Source organism: Glycine max, chromosome 19 (genome assembly GCF_000004515.6).
Source record: "Glycine max cultivar Williams 82 chromosome 19, Glycine_max_v4.0, whole genome shotgun sequence".
In the NCBI taxonomy this organism is placed as follows: domain Eukaryota; kingdom Viridiplantae; phylum Streptophyta; class Magnoliopsida; order Fabales; family Fabaceae; genus Glycine; species Glycine max.
Window position 1 is genome coordinate 6,846,270 of NC_038255.2, and position 23,968 is coordinate 6,870,237.

Sequence of the window (23,968 nt, forward strand, 5' to 3'; positions counted from 1 at the left end):
AAAGCAAACATTAGTCCCTCAAATCATAGAAACAAGATAACATACGAATGATAAATGATGGAACATACGGATCTGGGGATCCCACGGTCATGTAACTCCGCATGCCCCCGGACTCTTGGATCATGGTAACAAAAGGTGGGGTGGTCGACAAAAGCAGAGCTTTTTCTCCTACGTATCCTCAATTTGTGATGAGGAACTCAGACCTATGTAGTTCTTGATAACTGTGAGACTAAAAATAGTCTCGGTGTTTTCTTTACCAAAATGTGAACATGCTTTAGTAAAGAGACAAAACTTCCAACTGATCAGAGCAACATATGCTTTTTGGATGAAAAACAATGTGTCTATCGGGGAAGGAGAGTATGCTGATGAAATTTTCTCATAACCGTAAATGAGATTTTGGATGTTAGCATTTCATTTCTAAATGACCATTTAGAGGAAGCACTGAGTTCAACAAAAATAGAAGAAAATCACTCAAAGTGTATCAATCTCACACAGGTAAGTGTTTTATCCTAATTCCGAACCATAGATATGTCATGACTTGATTTTGCAAATCATTTCCCATCAAATCAAAGATTACATGCGTGATCATGGATCAATAGGACTTTTTTCGGGAATGGTTTTTAGGTGGGGAACTTGGCTTTGAGTGTTTTTGCCTTTTTCCTTTTCTGTTTTTGTTTAGTGCGTGGCAAGAAAGTCGCTAGCGCACAAGATTTTGGTTGGCAATCAAAGGGAGAGGACCACTTTAGGTTGTGGTTTCCTTTTTCTTGTCTTTTTTTTTAGTTTATTTGGTGACAATTCTGTATTGTTCAGATGTTGTCTGGTCCAAAGACCTTTCTGCATATTTCTTCTGTTTTCTTCCGATCCTTGATCGAGAATTTTTCTTTCCCTTTTTTTTTTTGCTTTCTCCCACTCTTTCATTGGGAATTTTCTTTATGTTTTGTGTCTTCTCCCTTTCTTGGATTGGGAATTTTCCTTTCTTTTTGTGTCTTCTCCCTTTCTTGGATTGGGAATTTTCCTTCTCTTTGTGTTTTCTTCCGAGGGCAAGGATTGACATTCTCACCCTGGGTCAAGGTTTATGGTAAGCTGGGATTTTGGCTCAAGGCTTGTAGAACGGCTGGTCATGATATATGTCAGGGTTTGGCCAGCGGTTCGGGGATAAAGGGAATGTCCTACATTATTTCCATGATACACATGCAACAATGATGATTAGGAAATTTTATGCAAAACTGGTCATGCATGCACCTATGTGGACACTCAAGCATCAAGTTTTTATGGTCATGTGACACTAGGGCTCAAGATTCATTTTCCCTATTTTAAGTCAACCCAGGATTTCCAAAATATGTTCTTCTATCAATTTGTGCATTCATCCGAGTCTATCTTGGGTGTTTGAAAAAAATTTTCACAGCATTTACCCTTTAAATGTGTACACACATTTTTTCAAAAACTGGTTATGATCAGTGAATTTTTCAAAGAAAAGCTGGAAGTTATCTCTTTTCACAAGCATGTTGTTTTTTAGCTAGACAACCTTTACTATTTTTTTTCTTCCTTTTTATTCTTTTCTTGCTCGCTTTCTTTTTGCTCTCTCTTTTTTCATGAGGTATTTTGCTACCTAAACATACGTATAATATTTTTGCTATATACATGTATATCCAAGGTATCTTGCTACCTAAACATACATATATATGTTTTGTGAGATATTTTTGCTACATACATGCATATCCAAGGTATCTTTCTACCTAAACATACATATATATATTTTTTGTTAGGTATGACTACCTTCCGAGCTTGTGCTTGTTTTATTTAAATTCCTAGGATCATGAGCAACTAGGTGTGTCCTGCTATGACTTGAGAAACAAAAAGTGATCAAATAACAAGCAGAGATTTAAAAGGTACTAGGTTGCCTCCTAGTAGTGCTTCTTTAACGTCTTGAGCTGGACGCTTGATGGCTTGTCGGTCACAGACCTAGTATTTTGCTTACCTTTGGCTTTGGACTTGGTCACCTATTGGTCGGACATGGGTCGTAAGAAACGCTCTAACCTTTTTGAGGTGAACTCTAGAGGTGAACTCTAGAGGTGATGGCGGTGCGTCTGTTGCCCGCTGCTGGCCATCCGCAGGCTACTGTGGTGTTTCGGTCTGCGCCTGCCTGGGGACGTAGTACTTCTTGATGAAAACTCGATTAGTAGGGGGCCTGATGCCCTTGCTGGAGGTGACATGCACTCCGTAGAACTGACAGAGACCCGTAATTAGAGCTTGACAACTCCAAGACCCTGTTGGACTTCTTCGGGTCCACTGGGTGTCTTGCAGGCGCGATCCCTGCAAACAATAGATGAAATCAGAAATCAGTTGAGCGATGTGCATACTTACCTATGATGACGTGACCTTGCCGGGGGGAATGGGCACCCTGTAAGACTACAGAGGCCCGTAACCAGAGCTGGAAACCCCAGGGCCCTATTGGACTTCTCCGGGTCCACTGGGTGTCTTTGTGGGTGCGATTCCTGCAAACAATAGATGGTATCAGAAATCAGTTGAACCATCTGTATACTTACCTATGTCACGATGTCATGACCTCGCTGGGGGAATGGGCACCCTGTAGGACTGACAGAGGCCCGTAACCAGAGCTGGAAACCCCAGGGCCCTGTTGGACTTCTTCGGGTCCACTGGGTGTCTTTGTGGGCGCGATCCCTGCAAACAATAGATGACATCAGAAATCAATTGAACCATGTGCATACTTACCTATGTCATGACGGCACAGACCAACCGATCCATCTGCAAGGGGGAAACGAGCACCCTGTAGGACTACAGAGGCTCGCAACCAGAGCTGGAAACCCCAGGGCCCCATTGGACTTCTTCGGGCCCACTGGGCGTCTTGTAGGCGCGATCCCTGCAAACAATAGATGACATCATAAATCAATTGAGCCATGTGCTTACCTATGTCATGACGGCATAGACCAACTGATACATCTGCAGGGGGAGATTGGCATTGTGGTCGCTGGGTAGAATGTTGCTAAATAACAACGTCATCCATATCCATGTAAGAGTGGTCATGTTGGTGTGCATGATCCACACTCATCTTTTTGCAGCGGCACGGATGAAATCTTGCCCCGGTATGCATAGTAGATGTGTGATAGCCTCCCTCTCTGGATGTGTTCGCACAGTTGGTCGCCCTCTAATATCAGGGGGGTGGCCCAGGAACTGATAAAAGGAAACTACGAGCCCCTTAACCGGGAGCGCAAGTCTCGGTTAAGCATCTAAGGGAAAAGGACCTTATATTCTCCTAAGGTGTGGATATGGAGCACACTGAAAATGAGGACGCGTAGCCCTCTAAAGGCGAGGGCGTGCAGCCCTCTGCAGGCGAGGATGTGCAGTCTTCTGATGGCGAGGACATACAGTCCTCTAAAGGTGATAGGTACTAGTACCCAAGGGTCCACCTTTATGAGAAAGCAAGAGATCGACTCATCGAGAGGGCCGATCATCCAAAAAGATTGGACACGAGATGTAGGAAATCTATGCAGTTAACATGATTTTTAGGGATGCAGACGCATGCAACCTTTGTTGTGAAATTTGGTAATGCTGACCGCACATGAAACAATGTAATGCAATGGAAAGTTGTACAATGTTCATGACATTCTTTCCCTATTTTGTGATTTTGATTTTGATTTAATCTTTTTGGAAAACACAGATTGACTGTCCTTTTGAAAAAGGTGATAATTCATGCAACCTTATCCTATCTTTTGCAAATCTCTCTGGGAACTCCCTCAGAGTGTATGTTCTGTTTGATTTAGTCACTTGACCATTTTGGAGTGACGGGAATGGAGCCGTTTGACGTTTGATCAATCTATTGAAATTCCAGGGCTTGTCTCCCTTTTTCCTTGTTTAACAACATCGACGAGTGAGAACTTTTGATCTGCCCCTATGTTCACTTGAGGCTCATGCACGATGCCACTCATTGCCCCAGTGTAAGGCTGTGAGGTACCAATTGTTATCTTTCATCATGACCTTGTAGTTGGGAACCTATTGGGTGAAAACTTCTAATCTTCCCCTAGGTTCGCTTGAGGTTTTTGCATGGTGCCTTTCATTGCCCCAGTGTAAGGCTTTGAGGTACAATTGTTGTCTTTCGTCATGACCTTGTAGCAAGGAACCTATTGGATGAGAACTTCTAATCTGCCCCTAGGTTCGTTTGAGGTTTATGCATAGTGCCTTTCATTGCCCCAGTGTAGGGCTTAGAGGTACCAATTGTTGTCTCGTTTTCACAACCTCGTAGTGAGGAAGAAGCAGCTGATTCTTGCAAAAAGAATTTTCCAAGGACGAGAAATAGTTGAAGGATTTTTCAGTTGATGGATTAAGTCAAATGACTCCTATGTAGAAGCAAGATGTTTTGATGTCTTGATGATGCTAAAGGATCAAGTGCTTCTAAGTTTTATTCAAGACAAGAATCCAAGAAAATCAAGATATATGATCAAGTTGATCTCTAGAATCTTTAGGAAGAAGTTTCCAAATTGAAAACCAATAAAAGGTTTGACCAAAGATTTCTATCATTTCAAATTGAGATTTGCTCTCTGGTAATCGATTACCAGCAGTTGAAAATGTTTTAATTCAAATTTTTAAAACCTATAATCGATTACATAAGTCTTGTAATTGATTACCAAAGGGGATTTTCAGAAAATAATTTCCAAGAGACATATCTATTCAAATGTTTTATGAATGGCCATTCAAATGTTTTAAAGAGAGTTTTCATTGCCCAAACAGTTTTATCCTTTCGAAAGATTAAGAGTTTTTCTGAACTGAAATGTCTTATCCTCTAAAAAAGATTCCTTGGTCAACCACTTGCATATTCAATAAGGAATTTTGATTGATCTTCATTGTACATTCTATCTCTTTTAAGAGAGATTTCTTCTTCTCTTCTTCTTATTTCTGAAAAGGGATTAAGAGACCGTGGGTCTCTTGTTGTAAAGGATTCCTGAACACAAGAGAAGGGTTGTCCCTGTGTGGTTCAGACTTTGTAAAAGGAGTTTTACAAAGAGAGTGGAAAATCTCAAGTGGGTTGCTTGAGGACTGGACGTAGGCACGGGAAGTGGCCGAACCAGTATAAATCAAGTTTGCATTCCTCTCTTCCCTTAAATTTCTTTTATTTATTGCTATTTATCTTTTGCTTTAAAGAAGTTTATTTTGAATTGTCTTTTGAGTAATTCATGTTTAAGGGTACATTGTTAATCCGAAAAGAGAGAGTGAAAGTTTAATTGGGGAATAATCTTCGTATCTTAATTCAACCCCCTTTTTCTTAAGGTAACTGAGGCCATTTGTCCAACATCCTATTCTTGATAACTCACTTCTCTCTAAAAGAGAGACTTTCCGGAATGATAAAATGAGGTCACATGAACGTCTTGAAAACACAGTCAATCAAATGCTTTTTTTTTTTTGATTTTGAAACTTATTTGTTTTGAACTTTACACGTTGTTTTACGGCGGCCCCACCAACGTGCAAGACGAGTAATCTCTGATTGAATGGTCTTGGAAGTCCAAACTCAGGAGCACAGGTCGCTTGAGCAAATGGACCAATGGCTTGCACTCAATTCTGGTGAAAGTTGAAAATCCTGATGAGTCATTAGAGACATCTAACAACAGCTTTCAAAATTGCCCCATGTGTGGCATCTCTTGTTAATGTCAGGATTTACATGCGATTCTCCTCAAATTTCAGCCAGCCCGCATCAATTAGACCTTGCACCTTACGCTTCAGGCCCCTACAATGCTCAATGGAATGCCCCGGGGCTTCTGCATGACAAGCACACGTTGCGTTCGAGTCGTATTCTCGGAGAAATGGAGGTTGATGAACCTTGGTTAGGGTTATGGCTACCATTGAATTATCAAGTAGATATGGGAGCAAGTCAGCATAGGACACTGGAATTGGGGTGAATTCTATAGGCTTTCTCGCTGCAAAATTCATTTCTTGGTTGGTGTTTTTGGATTGTGCTAAAGGTGATGTTCGTCATTGGAAGTGTGGTAGACAAACTTTGTGGTTGATTTAGGGATGACCTTTATGGATAACTGGGCGGTGGGTAAGGAGAAGGTTTGTTATTGGCTGAGTAATGACATTGTTGGGTTGGTGGGAAACTTGGCTGTATAGGAATGGCAGTCACAGCATGGGCTTCTACTTCATCCTCACCTTCTTCATTTGCCCCAGTTTTCTCATTCGTCCAAGCAGGATGACTAAATTTTCCTTTTTTCAGACCCACATCGATCCTTTCACTGGCAAAGACCAAATCCGCAAAGCTTTGAAGGTGCGTAGCCCACCATTTTCCCTAGTAGAATACTGGTAATGTGTCTACTATCATTGTCATCGTTTTTTTCGTCATTGAGGTGCCACTTGAGCTGCCAGGTTCTCCACCTTTGGGCGTATTCTTTGAAAGATCCGTGCCCCCTTTTTTGCACATATTTTGTAGTTGCATCCTATCCGAAGCCATTATACCGACACTGCCTAACGAAGGCAACCATTAGGTCCTCCCAGGAATAGACTCGGGAAGGTTCCAAGTTAGTGTATCAGGTAACAACTACCCCAGTAAGACTTTCTTGGAAGGAATGTATCAACAATTCCTCATCTTTTGCGTATGCCCCCATCTTCCGACAATACATCTTTAGATGGTTCTTGGGGCAAGTAATCCCCTTGTACTTGTCAAAGTCCAGCACCTTGAACTTGAGAGGGGTGATGATATTGGGTACTAGGAACAACTCTCCTAGGTTAGCAAAGGCATAATCTTCACCTCCTTCAATGGCCCTGAGCCTTTCCTCTAGATGATCCAACTTTCCCATTTCTGCCATAGCATGAGGGTTTTTACTTGTCGTGGAATGCAAGAGGTGTAGTTGTGGGTGATACTGAGGGCCCTCCAAAGGGTTTTGTAGGGGTATACCACCAACTGCTTGCCCTTCAGTGGCATATCCGAGCCAAGGCTCGAAGTCGGCTAGATTGTGATGGGGAATTTCATGTGTCTCACCCATGGGTTGAGAGACATGTGCATGAACAGTTTGGGGTTGTCGGCTCTCAATGGGTATAGGAGTGGAGTTATTGACATTCTTATTGGGACTGTACGCCACATTGGGTGGCGTATAGTTGAGAGGCAAGCCACATGGCGGGAAGGCGTGCTCATTTTGAATTTGCACATCATAGGGGCCGCCCATACTTCCCAAATCTTTGCCTACCATAGCTGAGGTTGGATGATTCATTTGGTTGAGGCCAGATTGGGGCATCGGATTCACCTTAGCAACAGTGCTGGTAGCGGCAACTGCAACTGCACTGGCTTCCATTATCTTCTTCATGATCATCATGGCCTTCATTATCATGGCCATTTGCTCTTTCATGGCCTCCATGTCGGCCTCCATCTACTTTTGTACCTCCTCCGCTTTACCCATTACTCTAGTTCCAGCACGGGTTTGGTAAGGGCACCGTAAAGCGTGTTCTTTTCTTTTTAATAACAATGATTAAGTTTTTCTTTCTTTTTTTTTTTTCAAGGAAAGAATGTAATGAGCAATGCAACCAATGAACAACATGGATGTATGCGAATGATGCACAGTTGAAGTATTGCGAATTTTTACGCAGGATATGGGGTTGAATCAATTTAGATTTTTAACATGGTCCATGACATCTTCGTCAAGGTGAAACTGGAAGTAACAAGGACATTAACAGTCCTAAATGTGTTTGGCAGTAGATGAAGCAACGATGTAACCCGATCCATCTTTTGCCCCAATTTTTTGCAAGATGGTTACTTCCATGCTTCAACTTGACTCGATGAACCTTTTCGTAAAAGCACGAGCTTGGTTCAACCCCATAACCCAGGGAATGGCAATTTTGATCGCCAATACTTCAACAACATTTTATAGGGATGAAAGACTCGAGAATACGCATGCTATGCATGGAAAATGTAATTATGAGATTGAGATGCTTGAAAAGACATCCTTTCTTAATTAACCACGCATTAGGTACCATGCTCAATCATTTTGTTTTGTTGTTTGTGTTTTTTTTTTAATTTTAGAAATGGGTTTATGATTCCAACATGGTTGGCTCATGGTACCTAACACATGCAACTAAGAATGCATCATGAATTTTCATGCTTCCCCCTTTTTTTGTTTTTGTTTTGTAGAGGAAAGTACAAGGATCATGTATGAGCAAACATGTAGAACAAAAAGTATGTTGAACGCATATGCACGATGATGCAATGACTCATGCAAAATGGGAATGTGATAACGGACAAATGCAGGAACGATATGTTCATTATGATGCTGAAGAGATGTTTATGCGGTGCATGATATGAATGCATTTACGGACACGAGAGTCCAGAAAATTATCTCTCCTTACTTGCGCATTTGGGGGCGCAGTGCCCCATGTGTGCAGTTAAGAAGACGATATGGATCTTCCGGCTTCCCATGACAAAAGACGAGACCCACATACAACGCATGTGTGACGGTATGATGCAGATGCGCATGCATGAAACGGAAAGAAAACAACACAAAGGGGTAATTCACACATACGAGACTGCAGAGATCCAATTTTAATGCTACGTTTTGGGCATGATGGCGCCTCAACGTAGTATTAAAAAGGTTACGTATTACTCTAAAGAAACCAAACACCACTAGCAAAAACTATAAACTAGTGCTATTTATCAAAAGATGCATGAGAACAAATGGCATGGAGCGTGTTTGCTCTTTGCCCCTATTTGGAAACCTATGGGATAATATCTAGGGGTCTCTAATAACTACTTCCCAACAATTTATAACTCACACGACTGTTTTCTAGAGGTATCATCACTCAAGATAATAATATTGTGGCGGTATGGAATACCAGCGACAACATATTATAAAGAGAGAAAGCTCTAGACGAGGTTTCACTATTATCAAGCAAGTCGGAGACCTAGCATGATGATAGATTCACCTCCACTCCTTAAATTCCCATGAACCCAGGTGTAGGGCCCCTTTTTACTCAAACCCGTGGGTGCTTAGAATGCAGTGTAAAGAATGCGAAATAGACAACAATTATTTACATTTTACACAGTTCAATAAAAGCACACCCAAAGTTTCACAATTCTACAACTCCTAAAATAGGCCTAACTCACAAAAAGTCCCCAGTGGAGTCGCCAACTGTCGCAACGTGCCCTTCGCGGGCAAGCGAGGGCGAGGCTCACGGGTGCGCTTTCCAAAGGAGGAAAGATGCGCGGAGTCGCCACCAACGTTTATTTGTGGAAAACGTCGGAAAAACCGAAGGAAACCGGTCAAAAATAAAAGTTCTAAGTTCGGGAGTTGTATTTACGCTTGAGGAAGGTAGCACCTCTTGCGTTTGTCTTGAAAGACAACAGCCTATTTTTAGAATTATGGAATTGTGTTATCTTAACTTTTATTTCTTTTTATTTTTTGAGGTCGACAAAAGCGGGGCTTTTGCTCCTACGTACCCTCCTTTGGAGAGGAAATCAGACCTACGTAGTTCTTTCTTATGCGTGAATCAAGTGATTCTTTTTACTTGAAGGGTGATCATTTTAAGGCGTTGGACCTTAAAAAATGATCCTTTTTACTTAGTAAGAAACTGAAATGATAAACTTTCAAAAAACCCTATTTTTGTGGACGAGCTTGACTAGGTGAATTGATTTTAGCCTTAGTTTCACTTTAGTTATTAGTCAATTCAATTAAGAATGAGAAATCCCAAAGAGAAAACGTCCGATTGATCTTTCGCTTTTATTTTACTAAAAGGTATTTTTGATTATTATATTATTATTTTACCTCTTTTTTGATTTCCAACGTGGTTACGGCACGACCGAACGGTCGGAATTCATTTTAACCAAAATTAACAGATGATACAATTAAAACGATCGGTGGAAATGTATTTTATTTTTAGATTAAGCGAGAAATGACTTAAATAAATGGCTTAAGCACGTCAAAAGGGGGTATAAAAAGCAAATGAAAATGAGACAAAAAATACATGAAACGAAATGTGGACCACCACGGGTACATAGAATGAATTGAAAAGCTTGGTTTGAGGTACTTACCCGTTGAAGACTGAAGAAAACGAAGAACGAACGATGAATCTTGAAGAATGGTCGAGAATCTTCACGTAATTACTCACGGAAAAGTTACGGAAACGTTACGGAAGCGCCTCGGCTTGGATTTTCTTCACGGAACTAATTTTCCTCAGCTATTTCGAGAGAGAGAGAAGTGCCTAAGGGGCTGAACCCTTTTCTACTTCACTTCATTCCCTATTTATAGAAAAATAGGGGAGAAGCTTGCCGCCCAGCTCGCCCACGCGAGCAAGGTTGCTTCCTCCAGAAGCAACAACCTTCTGGAGGAATCTTCTGGAGGGCCCAAGTGGGCCTGGTTGCTATTTGCACCCCCCTTTTACTAAATGCATCCCCTTCTATTTTTTTGTAATTCTTTTTCCGTAACGTTACGAAATTTTACGAATTTCATAACGATACTTATTTCCCCTTCCGCAAGGTTACGAATCCTTACGGATTATGTATTTACTCTTTTTTAGCTTTCGAAGAAGTTACGGAAACCCACGGATTGTGCAAAAACACCTCTCTTCGACTTCCGCCACATTACGGAATTTCACGGATCGCGCAAGCCTGCTTCCTTTTGATTTCCGAGACGTCTCGGGACTTCATTTATTGTGCAACAAAGGACGCCAAGTATCTCAAAGCAGCTAACCAAAGGTTGCATGTCATCAAGTAATAATCCCCAGAAGAAATTAGGGTATGACAGGAGCCATGCCAATGGTAGAGTGAAAACTATTGTTGTAAGTGAACTCTATCAATGGAAGAAATCTCTCCTAGCTTCCCTTCCGCTCTAAGACATGTGCCCTTAAAAGGTCCTCCAATGACTGAATGGTCCATTCAATTTGGCCATCAGTCTGAGGATGGTAGGCTGAACTTAGTCTAAGCTTGGTTCCCAACGCTTTGCTCAGGCTCTCCCAAAATCTAGAGGTAAACCTAGGATCTCTATCAAACACTATGCTAAATGGCACACCATGTAATCTAACAATCTCACTAATATACAGGGAGGTAAACTTTTCCAAGGAAAATATGATATTAATGGGAATAAAATGAGCAATCTTGGTCAACCTGTCAACAATAACCTAGATAAAATCAAAACCTTTGGGGGTTCTAGGTAGTCCTATGACAAAATCCATAGAAATACTGTCCCACTTCCACTGGGTATCTCCAAGGGTTGTAACTTCTCGAAAGGTCTCTGGTGTTCTATCTTAGCCTTCTGACAGACTAAACATGTGTACAAAAACTCACTAACTTCTCTTTTCATGTTGGGCCACCAAAACATCATCTTTAAATCCTGATACATCTTAATAGCACCAGGATGTATGCTCAAGTTACTCCTATGTCCTTCCTCTAGGATCATCTTCCTAAGTTCAGACACATTGGGAACACAAATACTATCTTGAAGTCTCAATACTCCATCTGATCCAACCTTGAAACTAATATCTCTTCCTGATTCTATAGCTTCTAACTGGGTCCTTAGAAAAAGATCAGTCTTCTGGCCCTCCTTGATATCTCCTAGTAACTCACTAGTGATCCTCAAAGCTCCTAATCTTACACTATTAGGAGTAACCTCACATGCAAGGCTAAGGTCTCTAAACTGTTCTAGGAGATCAATCTCTCTAACCATCAAGGCCGATATATGTAGGGATTTCCTACTCAAGCCGTCAACCACTACATTGGCTTTGCCGGGATGGTAGCTAAGCTCAAAATCATAATCTTTAAGAAACTATAACCATCTCCTTTGACGCATGTTCAACTCTTTCTGACTAAACAAGTACTTAAGGCTCTTATGATCACTAAACACCTCAAACTTGGAGCCAAACAAGTAATGCCTCCACATCTTAAGGGCAAAAACTACAGCAGCTAACTCCAGTCATGAGTGGGATAATTCCTCTCATGAGTCTTGAGTTGTCTAGAAGCATAGGCCATTACTTGGCCATTTTGCATCAACACTCCTCCTAAACCCATCTTTGATGCATCACAATACACCTTAAAGGGTTCCCTCGGGTTCGGCAAAACTAGCACTGGAGTGGTCATCAATCTTTCCTTAAGGGTCTGAAAACTATGCTCACACTGGGTGTCCCACACAAAAGCTTGACCCTTACGAGTCAGTTTAGTCAAAGGCAAAGCTAACTTGGAGAAACCTTCTATGAATCTCCAGTAGTATCCTGCCAAACCCATGAAACTCATAATCTCAAAAACAAATTTAGGACTCTCCCACTCAAGAACGACTTCTATCTTAGATGGATCTACAACTATGCCCCCTTGAGATATCACATGCCCTAGGAAACTAACTTTCTCTAACCAAAACTCACACTTGGACAACTTAGCATAGAGTTGTCGGTCCCTAAGGGTATGTAGCACAATCCTCAAATGTTCTTCATGTTCCTCTCTAGTCTTGGAGTATACCAAAATATCATCTATGAATACCACCACAAAACTATCAAGGTAAGGGTGAAAGACTCTATTCATGTAGTCCATAAACGCACCTGGAGCATTAGTCACACCAAAGGGCATGACTAGATACTCATAGTGACCATAACGGGTCCTAAAAGCAATCTTAGGTATGTCCTCAGACTTCACTTGAATCTGATGGTAACCTGACCTAAGGTCTATCTTACTGAACACACAAGCTCCTACCAGTTGGTCCATAAGGTCATCTATTCTAGGAAAAGGGTACTTATTCTTAACCATCACCTTATTCAACTGGCGGTAGTCTACACACAACCTCATGGTTCCATCTTTCTTCTTCACTACCAACACTGGTGCTCCCTATGGAGACACACTGGGTCTCACAAACTGCTTCTCCAACAACTCCTCTAACAGTTTCTTAAGCTCGGCTAACTCTATAGGAGACATCCTATAAGGGGCTATGGATACGGGTCCAGCACCAGGTACTAGGTCTATGGAAAACTCTATCTCTCTCTCTTGGGTGGTAGACCAGATATATCCTCAGGAAACACTTCAGGAAACTCTTTAACTACAGGGAGGTCATCCATGGAGACCTTTGTCTCTGTCGCTAGGTTAGACAAGATCATGTACACTTGACCATCTTCTTTTAAAGATGTCACAACTTGGTTGGCAGAGATAAACATCATATCTTTACTCACTCCAGAATCATCAAACACCACAATTTTATCAAAACAGTTTAACAAGACATGGTTGGAAGATAACCAGTCCATACCAAGAATAACATCAATCTGGCTCAAAGGCAAACAAATCAGATCAATCAAGAAGGTCTTACTAGGAATTTTCACAAGACAGTCCAAACACACATAAGAAGTTAACGCAGAACCATTAGTTGGGGTTTCTACAATCAGATTTATATTCAAAGAAGACATGGGTAGCCTAAATTTCCTTACACACAAATGGGATATAAAAGAGTGGGTTGCACAGAATCGAATAGTACAAGTAAAGGAATCCCATTTATGAAACACTTACCTTGGATTAGATCCTTGGATTTCAAAGCTTCAGTACCATAGGGTAAAGACTCTTCCCGTGGCCCTCGGATGTCCAGTTTAACCATTTGGGCCTCCACCATTTTGCTCTCTCTTGAGTCGTGAACAATCTCTTTGAGTGTGTCCCTTTTGTCCACAATTAAAACAGATTATATCTTTATCTGGACAATTTGAGGAGATGTGCCCTGGCCTTCTACATCTGTAGCAAGTGATCTGAGTGGGGAAAGTATTGGGTTTGCTACCACTACCACCCGCAAATCCCATGGCAACAATCTTTTGATTGTTGGGGCAGTTACCATATTGCTTAGGAGGGTTCAAGTACGGCTTTCCCCGATGTTGAGGTCCATTCTTTTTGTTCTTCATTGGACCTATACTCTTATAATAGCTCGCCCTGTCTTAAGAGTCTTCATCCTAAATCTGACACATGTTAACCATGAATGGAAACTGACGAACACCTTGGTAATTCAAAGCTTGTTTCACTTCAAGTCGTAAGCCATTCAGAAACTTTAAACACTTGGAACTTTCACCATCTCTCCTTTGATAATGGGGAAAGTATCTCACCAGCTCCTCAAACTTGGCTGCATATTCAGCCACGATCATGTTCCCTGCTTGAGCTCCAAGTACTCCATCTCTTTCTTGTTCCTAACATCCCCAGGAAAGTATTTCTCCAAAAATACCCTCTTGAAGACATCCCAGGTCACATCTTGACCTTCAGCCTCTAGGCATTGGCGAGTATTCTCCCACCAATACTAAGCTTCTTCCACCAAAGTGTATGTACCAAAAGCAACTTTTTTCCCTTCCGGACATGCCATCACTCGGAAAATCTTCTCAATTTCCCTTATCCAGTTCTGAGCACCATCAGGGTTGTATCCCCCATTGAATGAAAGATGGTTGTTTCTTTGGAAGCGGTCCAACCCCTAGTACTCAACAGCTCCACCAGCTTCTCCCCTATTTGGATTCCCTATAGCCTGAGCTAAGGCTTGAAGGGCATCAGCTATCGCACAGTCATTTCGTCCAGCCATCACTCCCTATACACACTAGGGAGTTAGACTTGGAAGGAATACACACAAACAAAGAACCACACAAAATCACAACCATCACAAGTTCCTACTTGATTACTTTTGAGAATTGATGCCTCAATACATTAACACCCACTTTCCATCATTTGTATTTTCTAATCGCTTGCCATATCATCCCATTGCCCTTCACAAATTATACAGATGGCCAGTCAAAACATAAAGGGCTGAGGGGTGTTTCGGATTCTACAAATGGAAACATCATTTTAAAATTCCGATCACGCCAATGTGACTAGGGTTCAGTGAATGCCGCAAAAATAACCTCAATGTTATAAAAAGATAACTTTTACAATGTGTCATTCTCTAGGGTTTTTCAAAGGAAGTGTAAAAACACCCTAGTACAGTACCCAAAACATAAGCGACACTAAGAGGAACTCAAACTAACTAGGAGAAGGTTTAGAAGTCAAGATTACCTCAGATAAACTATGAAATGGAGGATTGGAGGATTTTCTCCACCGAATCTTTGAGGAGGATTCTGAGGATTCCGCTCCGATTAAAGTGTTCCTCTTGGTGTGGGGGTCCAATAGCAAGCAACGACAGCTTACGGCGGCCACCAGTGGTCTTGGGTGGTGGAAAATAAGGTTTTAGGGTTTGGGAGACATGTTTGGGAGAAGAGGAGAGTGAAAATCGTGTTTTTCACGCTGAGGATGTATTTATAACCTGCAACTTTCGCTTAGCGGGCTTGTCGTGCTAAGCAGAAGTCACTTCTTGCGCTTAGTGCAGCCCCCCTGCACTAGGACTTGCTTAGCGCACCTTTGGGCCGCTCAACGCAATTCCCCTCGATTAGAATTGGCCTTAGGGCAACTTTGGGCCGCTCAGCGCAATTCCCCTCGGTTGGAATTGCGCTTAGCGCGCCATTCTCGCTTAGCGGGAGACCAAAAGTTATTATTTTCAAAATCCCAAGGGTCAGACTATAGAAACATATCTTAGGGAGATCCAGACAAATTTGAAGACGATCTAACGGTTAACGAATCCAGTATCACGATTTCACTGAACTAGGTTTTGGTAAAATCTAAAATCTCATAATTTCAACTTCACTTAACAAAACTCCACATAATTCAACATCCACATCAATAAATTCACACATGACTCATTCAAGGCATACTTCAACTCATTCAAGTCCATCATATAGTCAAATAACACAATAAATACAATTAAACATTGATTTATAACTTATAATATCTCAGGGTGTTACACTAAGTGAGCTGTATGCCTCGCTTAGTGGATGTCACTCACTAAGCAGATCTGCCTCGCTTAGCGAGACATCAACTACTTGAATCTTCTTTTCTTTTAGCTTGAAATTGAAGTGTTTTCAACATTAATTCACAAAAATGGAAGCATCTATTGTATAAAATTAAACTAAACATGAAAATATGTACAATTCCTACAAAACGAACTATAAATTGGAGGTAAAGCGCTAATTTCGTGCAAATATTTAATACAAAACTTAGTCGTGAATAACGACTAACAAACTCCCCCAAATTTACAGTTTTTCTTGTCCTCAAGCAAAGAAATAATAGTTTACTTGTCCTCAAGTGACAGAAATCACAGTGGTTAACCAAAAAAAAATGTGTTTGTTCCAAAACATTCAATCACATGAACATAAGTGGCAAGCAATACTTCAACCCACAGTCCTTCATAAAGATATGCAGAACTTCAAAGATATGAACATGATCATTAAGCAACACAAATGAAATAAGCTAGCAAGCAAGACAAGTATCAAGGAAGGTTCATCAAGCCTAATCCTCACGGTCACTGTTTCTCTCATAAGCACAAGTGTTTAAGGTAATTCTTCAAATCAACAACCAACACAAGTCTTAACTTTTGCATTTCATCTCATGTCATACAATCATAAACACACAATTTGAATATGAAGGACTTTCTTGGCTTGTAATGAGGCTGGGCTACAAACAATTTATGGTTTTTCTAGGATGCAAAACTTAGGTTCTAGGAGAGCATTCATCCTTAGATCTCCTCTTTTCCTTTTATTCCCAACTTTTATTGAAATGCCACAATCATATAAGACACTTAGCTTAAGCAACAACACACATAAACTTTGCTTATTGTTGAAACTTTCCTTTTTTTTTCTCTCTCTTTTTTTTTACTTACTGCTTCTTGATACAATTTTCTGTGGCTGTTGCTTGTCTTACCACAATCATCATCACCCAATACCTTCCCCGAAATTTGGAACAAATTTGCTTTGAACCATAATGCTCTCCTACAACCTAAAGAAAGGTAGATGGAGATTATAATTCAACAGGCTTAGGGTTCAACTCAATCAATCAGATTTAAGCTCAAAATGGGTGAAAAATTCATCATTCATGAACAGGGTAGGCTATTTGGCTAAGTGGCTAATTCAATCAATCACAACCTTTATCATTTCCAAATCATGCATTCATTCAGTATTCAGAGATTCATGCAAAAATTGATACTCGATGCTAGTTGTTCTCTCACAATTAAAGTTCACACAACTCACTGGGTTATGACTAATGATTACCTTCACTATTTACCTGTCAAACAAACTAACAATTTCACTCACGCCCCTAATTCATGTTCTTTCTCTTCTAATTACCACATACTTATTCAAAGCACATGATCTAACATCGCAATTCACTCAAGTCATGCAATCAATCAAATTCAAAACCAATCACAAACACCAGAAATTTAAACCAAAACAAACCACTGTGCATATAAATGTAAACTGTTCAAAAAGCTGTGAAATTTTCTAAATAAGTAAATAAACTAAAACTAAAACTGAATCTAAAAAGCAGAAATATAAATATAGTCTTGTCTTCAATCATCCTGTGCCGGTGTATGGTTGTCATAAGGTGAGGAGGGAACATCCTGAGCTGGAAATGATGTATCCTGAGCTGGAGTGAGCCAGGGATCCTAGGTGCTTTGTGCTGCTGCCATATTTGCAATGTAATCGGCAGATGCAGCGCCGTCTCCTTCCTTAGTGGTAGCAGGTGTGACCTTAGGCGTTTCCTCAGCCTCTGCCTCGACCTCTGGCTGCAGCTCCTGGGCTGTAGGAGCCTCACCTTCCCCCATAGGAGAAGGCTGGACTCCTGGCCAGGCCACCTGGGCCATGAAATCCTCCATGCTAATAATGGGTCGATGCTGAGCCAAGTTGTGAATACTCTGCATCACCAGGCATAAGCCATGGTGGAGGCTCTGCAGCATCGACACTAAGATCTCTGTGCTCTGAGCGGAGGTGCCGGAGGGTGTTGGAGCGGGAGCTGGTGGTGCTGGTGTAGGTGCTGGAGAAGTAGGAGCAGAGGAGGAAGGAGCAGAAGCGTCTGAGGGTGCCCGAGCTTGAGCCTTGCGGGTCCCTGGAAAAGTGATTGTGGGATCATCTGGGTTCCAGCAGTTCTTTCTAATGTAAGCCAAATTAATGGCAGGGCTAAGGGACTTGAAGGTCAACGAGTCTGGAACAACTCCCCTGGCGATGCATAAGGCATTGATAAGGGCAGGGAAGCCAAGCCTGGAGGAGTTGGACTGGGCCATCTGAGATATCTGTCTAGAGATGAACGAGCCCACATCCATGTCCATATTCGTGACCAATCCATACACTAACCTCGCCCTGTCCATATTAAGATCAGACGTATTAGAGATGGAGGCGAGGTTAGAATAAGAGAGGATGCTCCAGGTCTGCACCAGAGTGGTGAGATCCTTCCTCAAGAGCTTCCAGGGTGCTCCTTCAGTATTTAGAACAAAACCGTGCCCCTGGAATGCAGAGCTTAAAGCAAGCTCCTGAGGGTCTAGATGCGTATGGCAGAACCTTGAATAAGCTAAGTAGCGCTCCCCTGGCTCGAAAACCACGGGGGTCTCTAAGAATGTGTTCAGCGTCTCCCCGTCAAACTTAATCAGCTTGCCTCGTACTTGAACTTGCCTCGAGGACTTCTCCTCTGGATCAAAAAAATTAGCATAAAACTCCTTGACTAGGGCCACATCAATGCGACCATCAGGCTGCCTGGTCAAGGCTTTATGCCATCGCCTCCTCTCAAGTTCCCGGCGGAACTCGTCGTACTCTATAACATATAAAGTAACGTTCCTCTTTGGAAGGATGTTCCGGGAGTGAACGTTCTGCTCATATCTTTCCCAGGCGACCTCTAAAATGAATCTAGTTGTGTCATATGGTTCCTAAGGTTGGGAGGCGGTTGCTTTTCTCTTCCTAGAGGCCATCTGCATCAAAAGAATCACAGGAAAGAAAATTAAACAGGTTTTATTCAAGACTGAAAACATAAAATTGGATTGGGCGCTTAGCGAGACAAACTCGCTAAGCACGCCTTCAGAAAATGACATGATACGCTTAGCAGGAAGGGCATGCTTAGCGTGACAACAGATAAATAAAGACTTTGGCTGAGCGAGACACCCTCGCTTAGCTGACACAACACAATGGCTAAGTGAGCATGGCTCGCTAAGCCTTATTCTTCAACAGGGAGCTAATTGCGCTTAGCGAGACTTGCTCGCTTAGCGCGGCACACTATACAGGCTTAGCGCAAGTGGGTGCTTAGCCTAACTTGACTACTGGAACATTATTGGCTTAGCGAGCATATTCACAATCAGAGAAGAAATTGCGCTTAGCGAGACTGGCTCGCTTAGCGCATGAACAAATTTTCATAACAACTAAATTGCCTTGGGCTTAGCGAGACTAACTCGCTTAGCCCATGCTTATTTAGACTTTCAGAGGCATGGTGGCTTAGCAAGTGTGGCTCGCTTAGCCGCAACCAGAATACCAAAAGCCTCAAAGACTTAGACCTAACTAAACTAACTCGCTTAGCGTGGCATGCCGGCTAAGTAAGTTCATACAAACTTAAAAATTAGAACTTGAAATTTAAATGCTCGCTAAGCCGAAGTGCAGTGGCTTAGCGAGTTCATACACATAAGCATAAATTTAAGCAGAAATGATGAACATGCTTAGCGGGACAGGGCCGACTTAACGAGTTCATAAGAAAATCCAGAAATTCATCCAAAATTGATGAACTCACTTAGCGAGTGCACCAAAATTTCTAGAAAAACTGGGGCTTCGAAGCCTCCACTTCCTAGTCACTTTCAACCATAGGAAACCTAAGCAAAACCCATCAAATGAACCTACATTATACGCTAAAGTAAAGCCTTAACAACATACAATCAAGCAACTAAGCAATGAACAACAACATCAACAGAAATCAAAATCACAGAGCAAGAAAAGTTGTCTTCTACCCTAGGGTTCAAAAATTTAAAAATTGACAAAAGATTGAGGAACTTACTTGGATTGCTAAGGTAAATGAGTAGAGATGAGGGCAAAAATAGCATAGAAGCAAAATGCATAGTGTAGGAAATGCAGGTGAATGCCAATGATGAGATGGGAGTTATTATTTTGTGCACAAAAGTAACTGTCTAAAGCAGTTATGTCTTATTTTTGGCAGTTTCGACTGTCTCGCTTAGCGCGAGTGATGTGTCATTATTTTCTCCTATTTCTTAACCCTTTTTGTCACCATTTTAATTACTCATTAGCCTTAATTGTCAAATTAATTACGTAATTTTATCATTTGGGCCTACTGGACTAATTTTGTGTTTTTAATTTAATTTCAGGAGAATTATAAGCAATCGGGCTTGAATCCGGAATTGGGCTTGGACTTGAAGAGAGCAGACAATTTTATTTTATCAAATCTTATCTTATCTAGATTTTATCTCATCTAGATATTATTTCATCCAATCTTATCTTATCTTATCTAGATTTTATTTTATCAAATCTTATCTTATCTTATCTTATCCAGATTTTATTTTATTTATGGGCTTGGACTTAAAACAGATTTGTAAGCTTTGGGGCTGAGAATCTATATAATAGCACCAAGGTTTTAGTTTTAGGAGGTTTTTTTCGTTTGGAGAGGAGAATAATTTTAGGTTTTGCAATTCCAGTTTTTATTGTTCATGCGTACTATTCACGTAGCAATAAAATTCATTTTCTGCTTCAATCTGCAATTTCGTTTTCTACTGATTAATGGAAGGCTAAGTCTCCAGCGTTGTTTTCTCTTGAGGATCAGGCACAACTCTTTTTGAGGTTTTATTATTACTATTGAATTATGATCAATTTTTCCTTTTCACCAATTACTCTGTATTTGTTGCTATTAATCCATGCATGCTTAGTGCTTGATTAATTGTCTCTGTGCTTAATTTACGTTCATGCTTAATGATCAGTTTCGTTCATGATTAATTGGTGTATGTGTTGCTTAATCACATAATGACAGCCTTATGTTAAATTTCGCTTAGTAATTTAATTTAGGGTTGGATTAAGTGGTTAAACTGATAAATGATAAATTCTCGTAACCTAGGATTAGAGACTTGCTTGTGAATTAAGGGGAAACAACATGTTTTAATTATGTTATTTTCTAATTAAAATTTGCTCGTTGTTTAAATTACAAAAACAAACCCCCCCAATTCGTTACTGTTTATGAACGTTTTGTTGACCATTGCTCGTTGGGAGACGACCTATGATCACTTCCTAGATACTGCATTTTTAATGTATATTTGATTCGGGTATGGCCTCGATCAGCGAGTGACTCGCTAAGCCAACACGCAGTGACGTTTGAATTTTCAGGATTTAAACTCATGCGCTTAGTGGGACAGACTCGCTTAGCCCAATTCAAAAATTAGAAAACCCGGGAAGGTTTTGGGCTTAGCGCACAGGTACGCGCTTAGCGAGTTCTGCAGCTCTGATTGGTCTACAACTTCCGCTAACGGGACATGGCTAGCTTAGCAAATTAAATGCCTCAAGATGCAGTAGTGGGGTTGCGCTTAGCGAGGTGATCTCGCTTAGCACAATGCCATTCCAGAGAGATATTTGGGCTTAGCGGGTATGACCCGCTTAGCCCAATTGACATGGGGGTCCAGGAAGAGAGTGATTTGCGCTTAGCGCACAGATGCGCTTAGCGAGACGTTGGGTTGTGCTTAGCGAGTTGACTCGCTTTGCCCTATTCCAATAATTATTATTCCAAAGAGGTTTTTGGGCTCAGCGCAACTGTCTCGCTTAGTGAGACTCCTTCAACAAATGGGTGGGGGTTGGCGTGCTTAGTACGAGTGACTACTTGCTTAGTGCGTGAAGTATGATTCGCTTAGCGCACAGGGTGCATTGAGCGACTGGATGACAAAAAAAAAATTCTGAGTTATTTCCTCATCCATAGCTTCAGAGAAGCTTTTGCCAACCCCTTTATCATACAAAAACATGTTGATTCTAACTCCAACAATCACAAAAAAGTTGAAACCTAACTATATGCAATGATGTATAGAAAACAATGATTAAGAAAATAAGGAAAAAGCTGGGTTGCCTCCCAGTAAGCGCTTCTTTAATGTCATTAGCTTGACGCATGTTACCTCTAAGGGTCTTGTAATTGCATAATGTTTGTCAATCTCTCAATGTTTCCACCATGGTATAGCTTCAATCTATGACCATTTACTATCCATGTTCTGTCCGGAGTCTCTAACTAAGGGTCAAATAATTCCACTGCTCCATATGGCTTGACTTCCTTGATGGTAAATGGTCCAGACCATTTAGACTTTAGTTTGCCTAGAAACAACTTCAATCTTGAGTTGAACAACAACACTTGTTGTCCTGGCCTAAAGTCCTTCTTTAACAGCTTCTTGTCATGATAAGCCTTCACTTTTTCTTTGTACAATCTTGAAGACTCATACGCATTCAATCTCATTTCTTCCAGCTCCAAGAGTTGCAACTTCCTCTTTTCCCTTGAAAGAGCCTCATCAAAATTCAGAAATATCAAAGCCCAGTATGCCTTATGCTCCATTTCTACCGGTAAGTGGTAGGCATTTGCCATAAACCATTTGGAACGGAGACAGGCCTATAGGGGTCTTGAAGGTAGTTCTGTAAGCCCATAGTGCATCATCTAGCTTGCTTGACCAATCCTTCCGAGTGGAGGCCACAGTTTTCTCCAAGATCTTCTTCAATTCCCTATTGGAAACTTCAGCTTGGCCATTTGTTTGAGGGTGATATGGTGAGGCTACTTTGTGTGTGACATGATAGTGGCCTAACACCTTCTACAGCTGGCTGTTGCAAAAATGAGAGCCCCTATTGTTGATTAAGACCCTAGGCACCCCAAAGCGAGCAAAAGTTTTTTTCTTCAAGAACTTCACTACAGTTTTGGCATCATTCTTTGGGGCAGCCACTGCTTCAACCCATTTAGAGGCATAATCCACAGCTACAAGGATATATTCATTTGCAAAGGATGGGGGAAGAGGACCTACAAAGTCAATTCCCAACAGTCAAAGACTTCCACCTCCATTATCAATCACATCAATTTTTGCTTTGTCTACTTCAATCCCCCTCACAGAGATTTTGTGGCCTAACACAATTCCTTCTTGTACCATAAAATGACATTTTTCCCAATTAAGAAACAAGTTTGTCTCTTCACATCGTTGCAACACTCGCTCTAGATTTGCTAGACAACAATCAAAAGATGAGCCAAAGACGAAGAAGTCATCCATAAACACTTCGATACATTTCTCCACCATGTCAACAAATATTGCCATCTTACATCTCTAAAAAGTTGCAGGAGCATTGCAAAGACCGAAGGGCATTTGTTTATAAGCAAACACACCAAAAGGACAGGCAAATGTTGTCTTTTCTTAATCATTTGGCTCCACAACAATCTAATTGTGTTGGATCGAGTGGCCTCAGAATAATTAAGAAGGGGGGGTTGAATTAATTATTCCTAAACCTTTACTAATTAAAAATTTATTCTTCTAAGGCTTTTACTAAATTGTTAAGAGAATGAGGAGTAGAAAAGAAACTTAACAGAAAGTAAAAGCGGAAATTAAATGCACAACGGAAAGTAAAAGAGTAGGGAAGAAGGAAACAAACACACAAGAGTTTTTATACTGGTTCGGCAACAACCCGTGCCTACATCCAGTCCCCAAGCGACCTGCGGTCCTTGAGATTTCTTTCAACCTTGTAAAAATCCTTTTACAAGCAAAGATCCACAAGGGATGTACCCTCCCTTGTTCTCTTTTAACCTAGTGGATGTACCCTCCATTAGAACTGATCCACAAGAGATGTACCCTCTCTTGTTCTCAGTCAAACCCAAGTAGATGTACCCTCTACTTGTATCACAAAGGATGTACCCTCCAATGTGTTAAGACAAAGATCTCAGGCTGTTAAACCTTTGATGCTTTGTGAATGGGGATACAAAAGAATTTTCAGGCGGTTAGTCCTTTGAACACTTTTGTATTAGGGAATGGGAAGAATCAAAAGAATTCTCAGACTGTGTCGTTTTGAATTCTTTGACAAGGGAGAAGGGAGACACAAAAGAATTCAGGCGGTTAGTCCTTCATTCTTTTGGAAAAGGGAGAAGAGAGACACAAAAAGAATTCAGGCGGTTAGTCCTTGGTGAATTCTTTTTGGCAAAGGGAGAAAATAA

At 41.1% G+C, this 23,968-nt stretch overlaps 1 protein-coding gene across 1 annotated transcript; it reads right to left on the minus strand.

Moving 5' to 3' along the window:
• Positions 1-22,021: 22,021 nt before the first annotated feature.
• LOC102661056 (uncharacterized) lies at positions 22,022-22,339 on the minus strand. The gene has a single exon (XM_006604956.1). It carries the CDS (start codon positions 22,337-22,339, stop codon positions 22,022-22,024), a length of 318 nt encoding a protein of 105 aa, XP_006605019.1.
• Between the last annotated feature and the right edge of the window lie 1,629 nt (positions 22,340-23,968).

What these genes read in the sequence shown, in the direction of transcription:
- LOC102661056 (XM_006604956.1), bottom strand. Translation starts at nt 22,339, where the DNA reads ATGGAGCATAAGGCATACTGGGCTTTGATATTTCTGAATTTTGATGAG.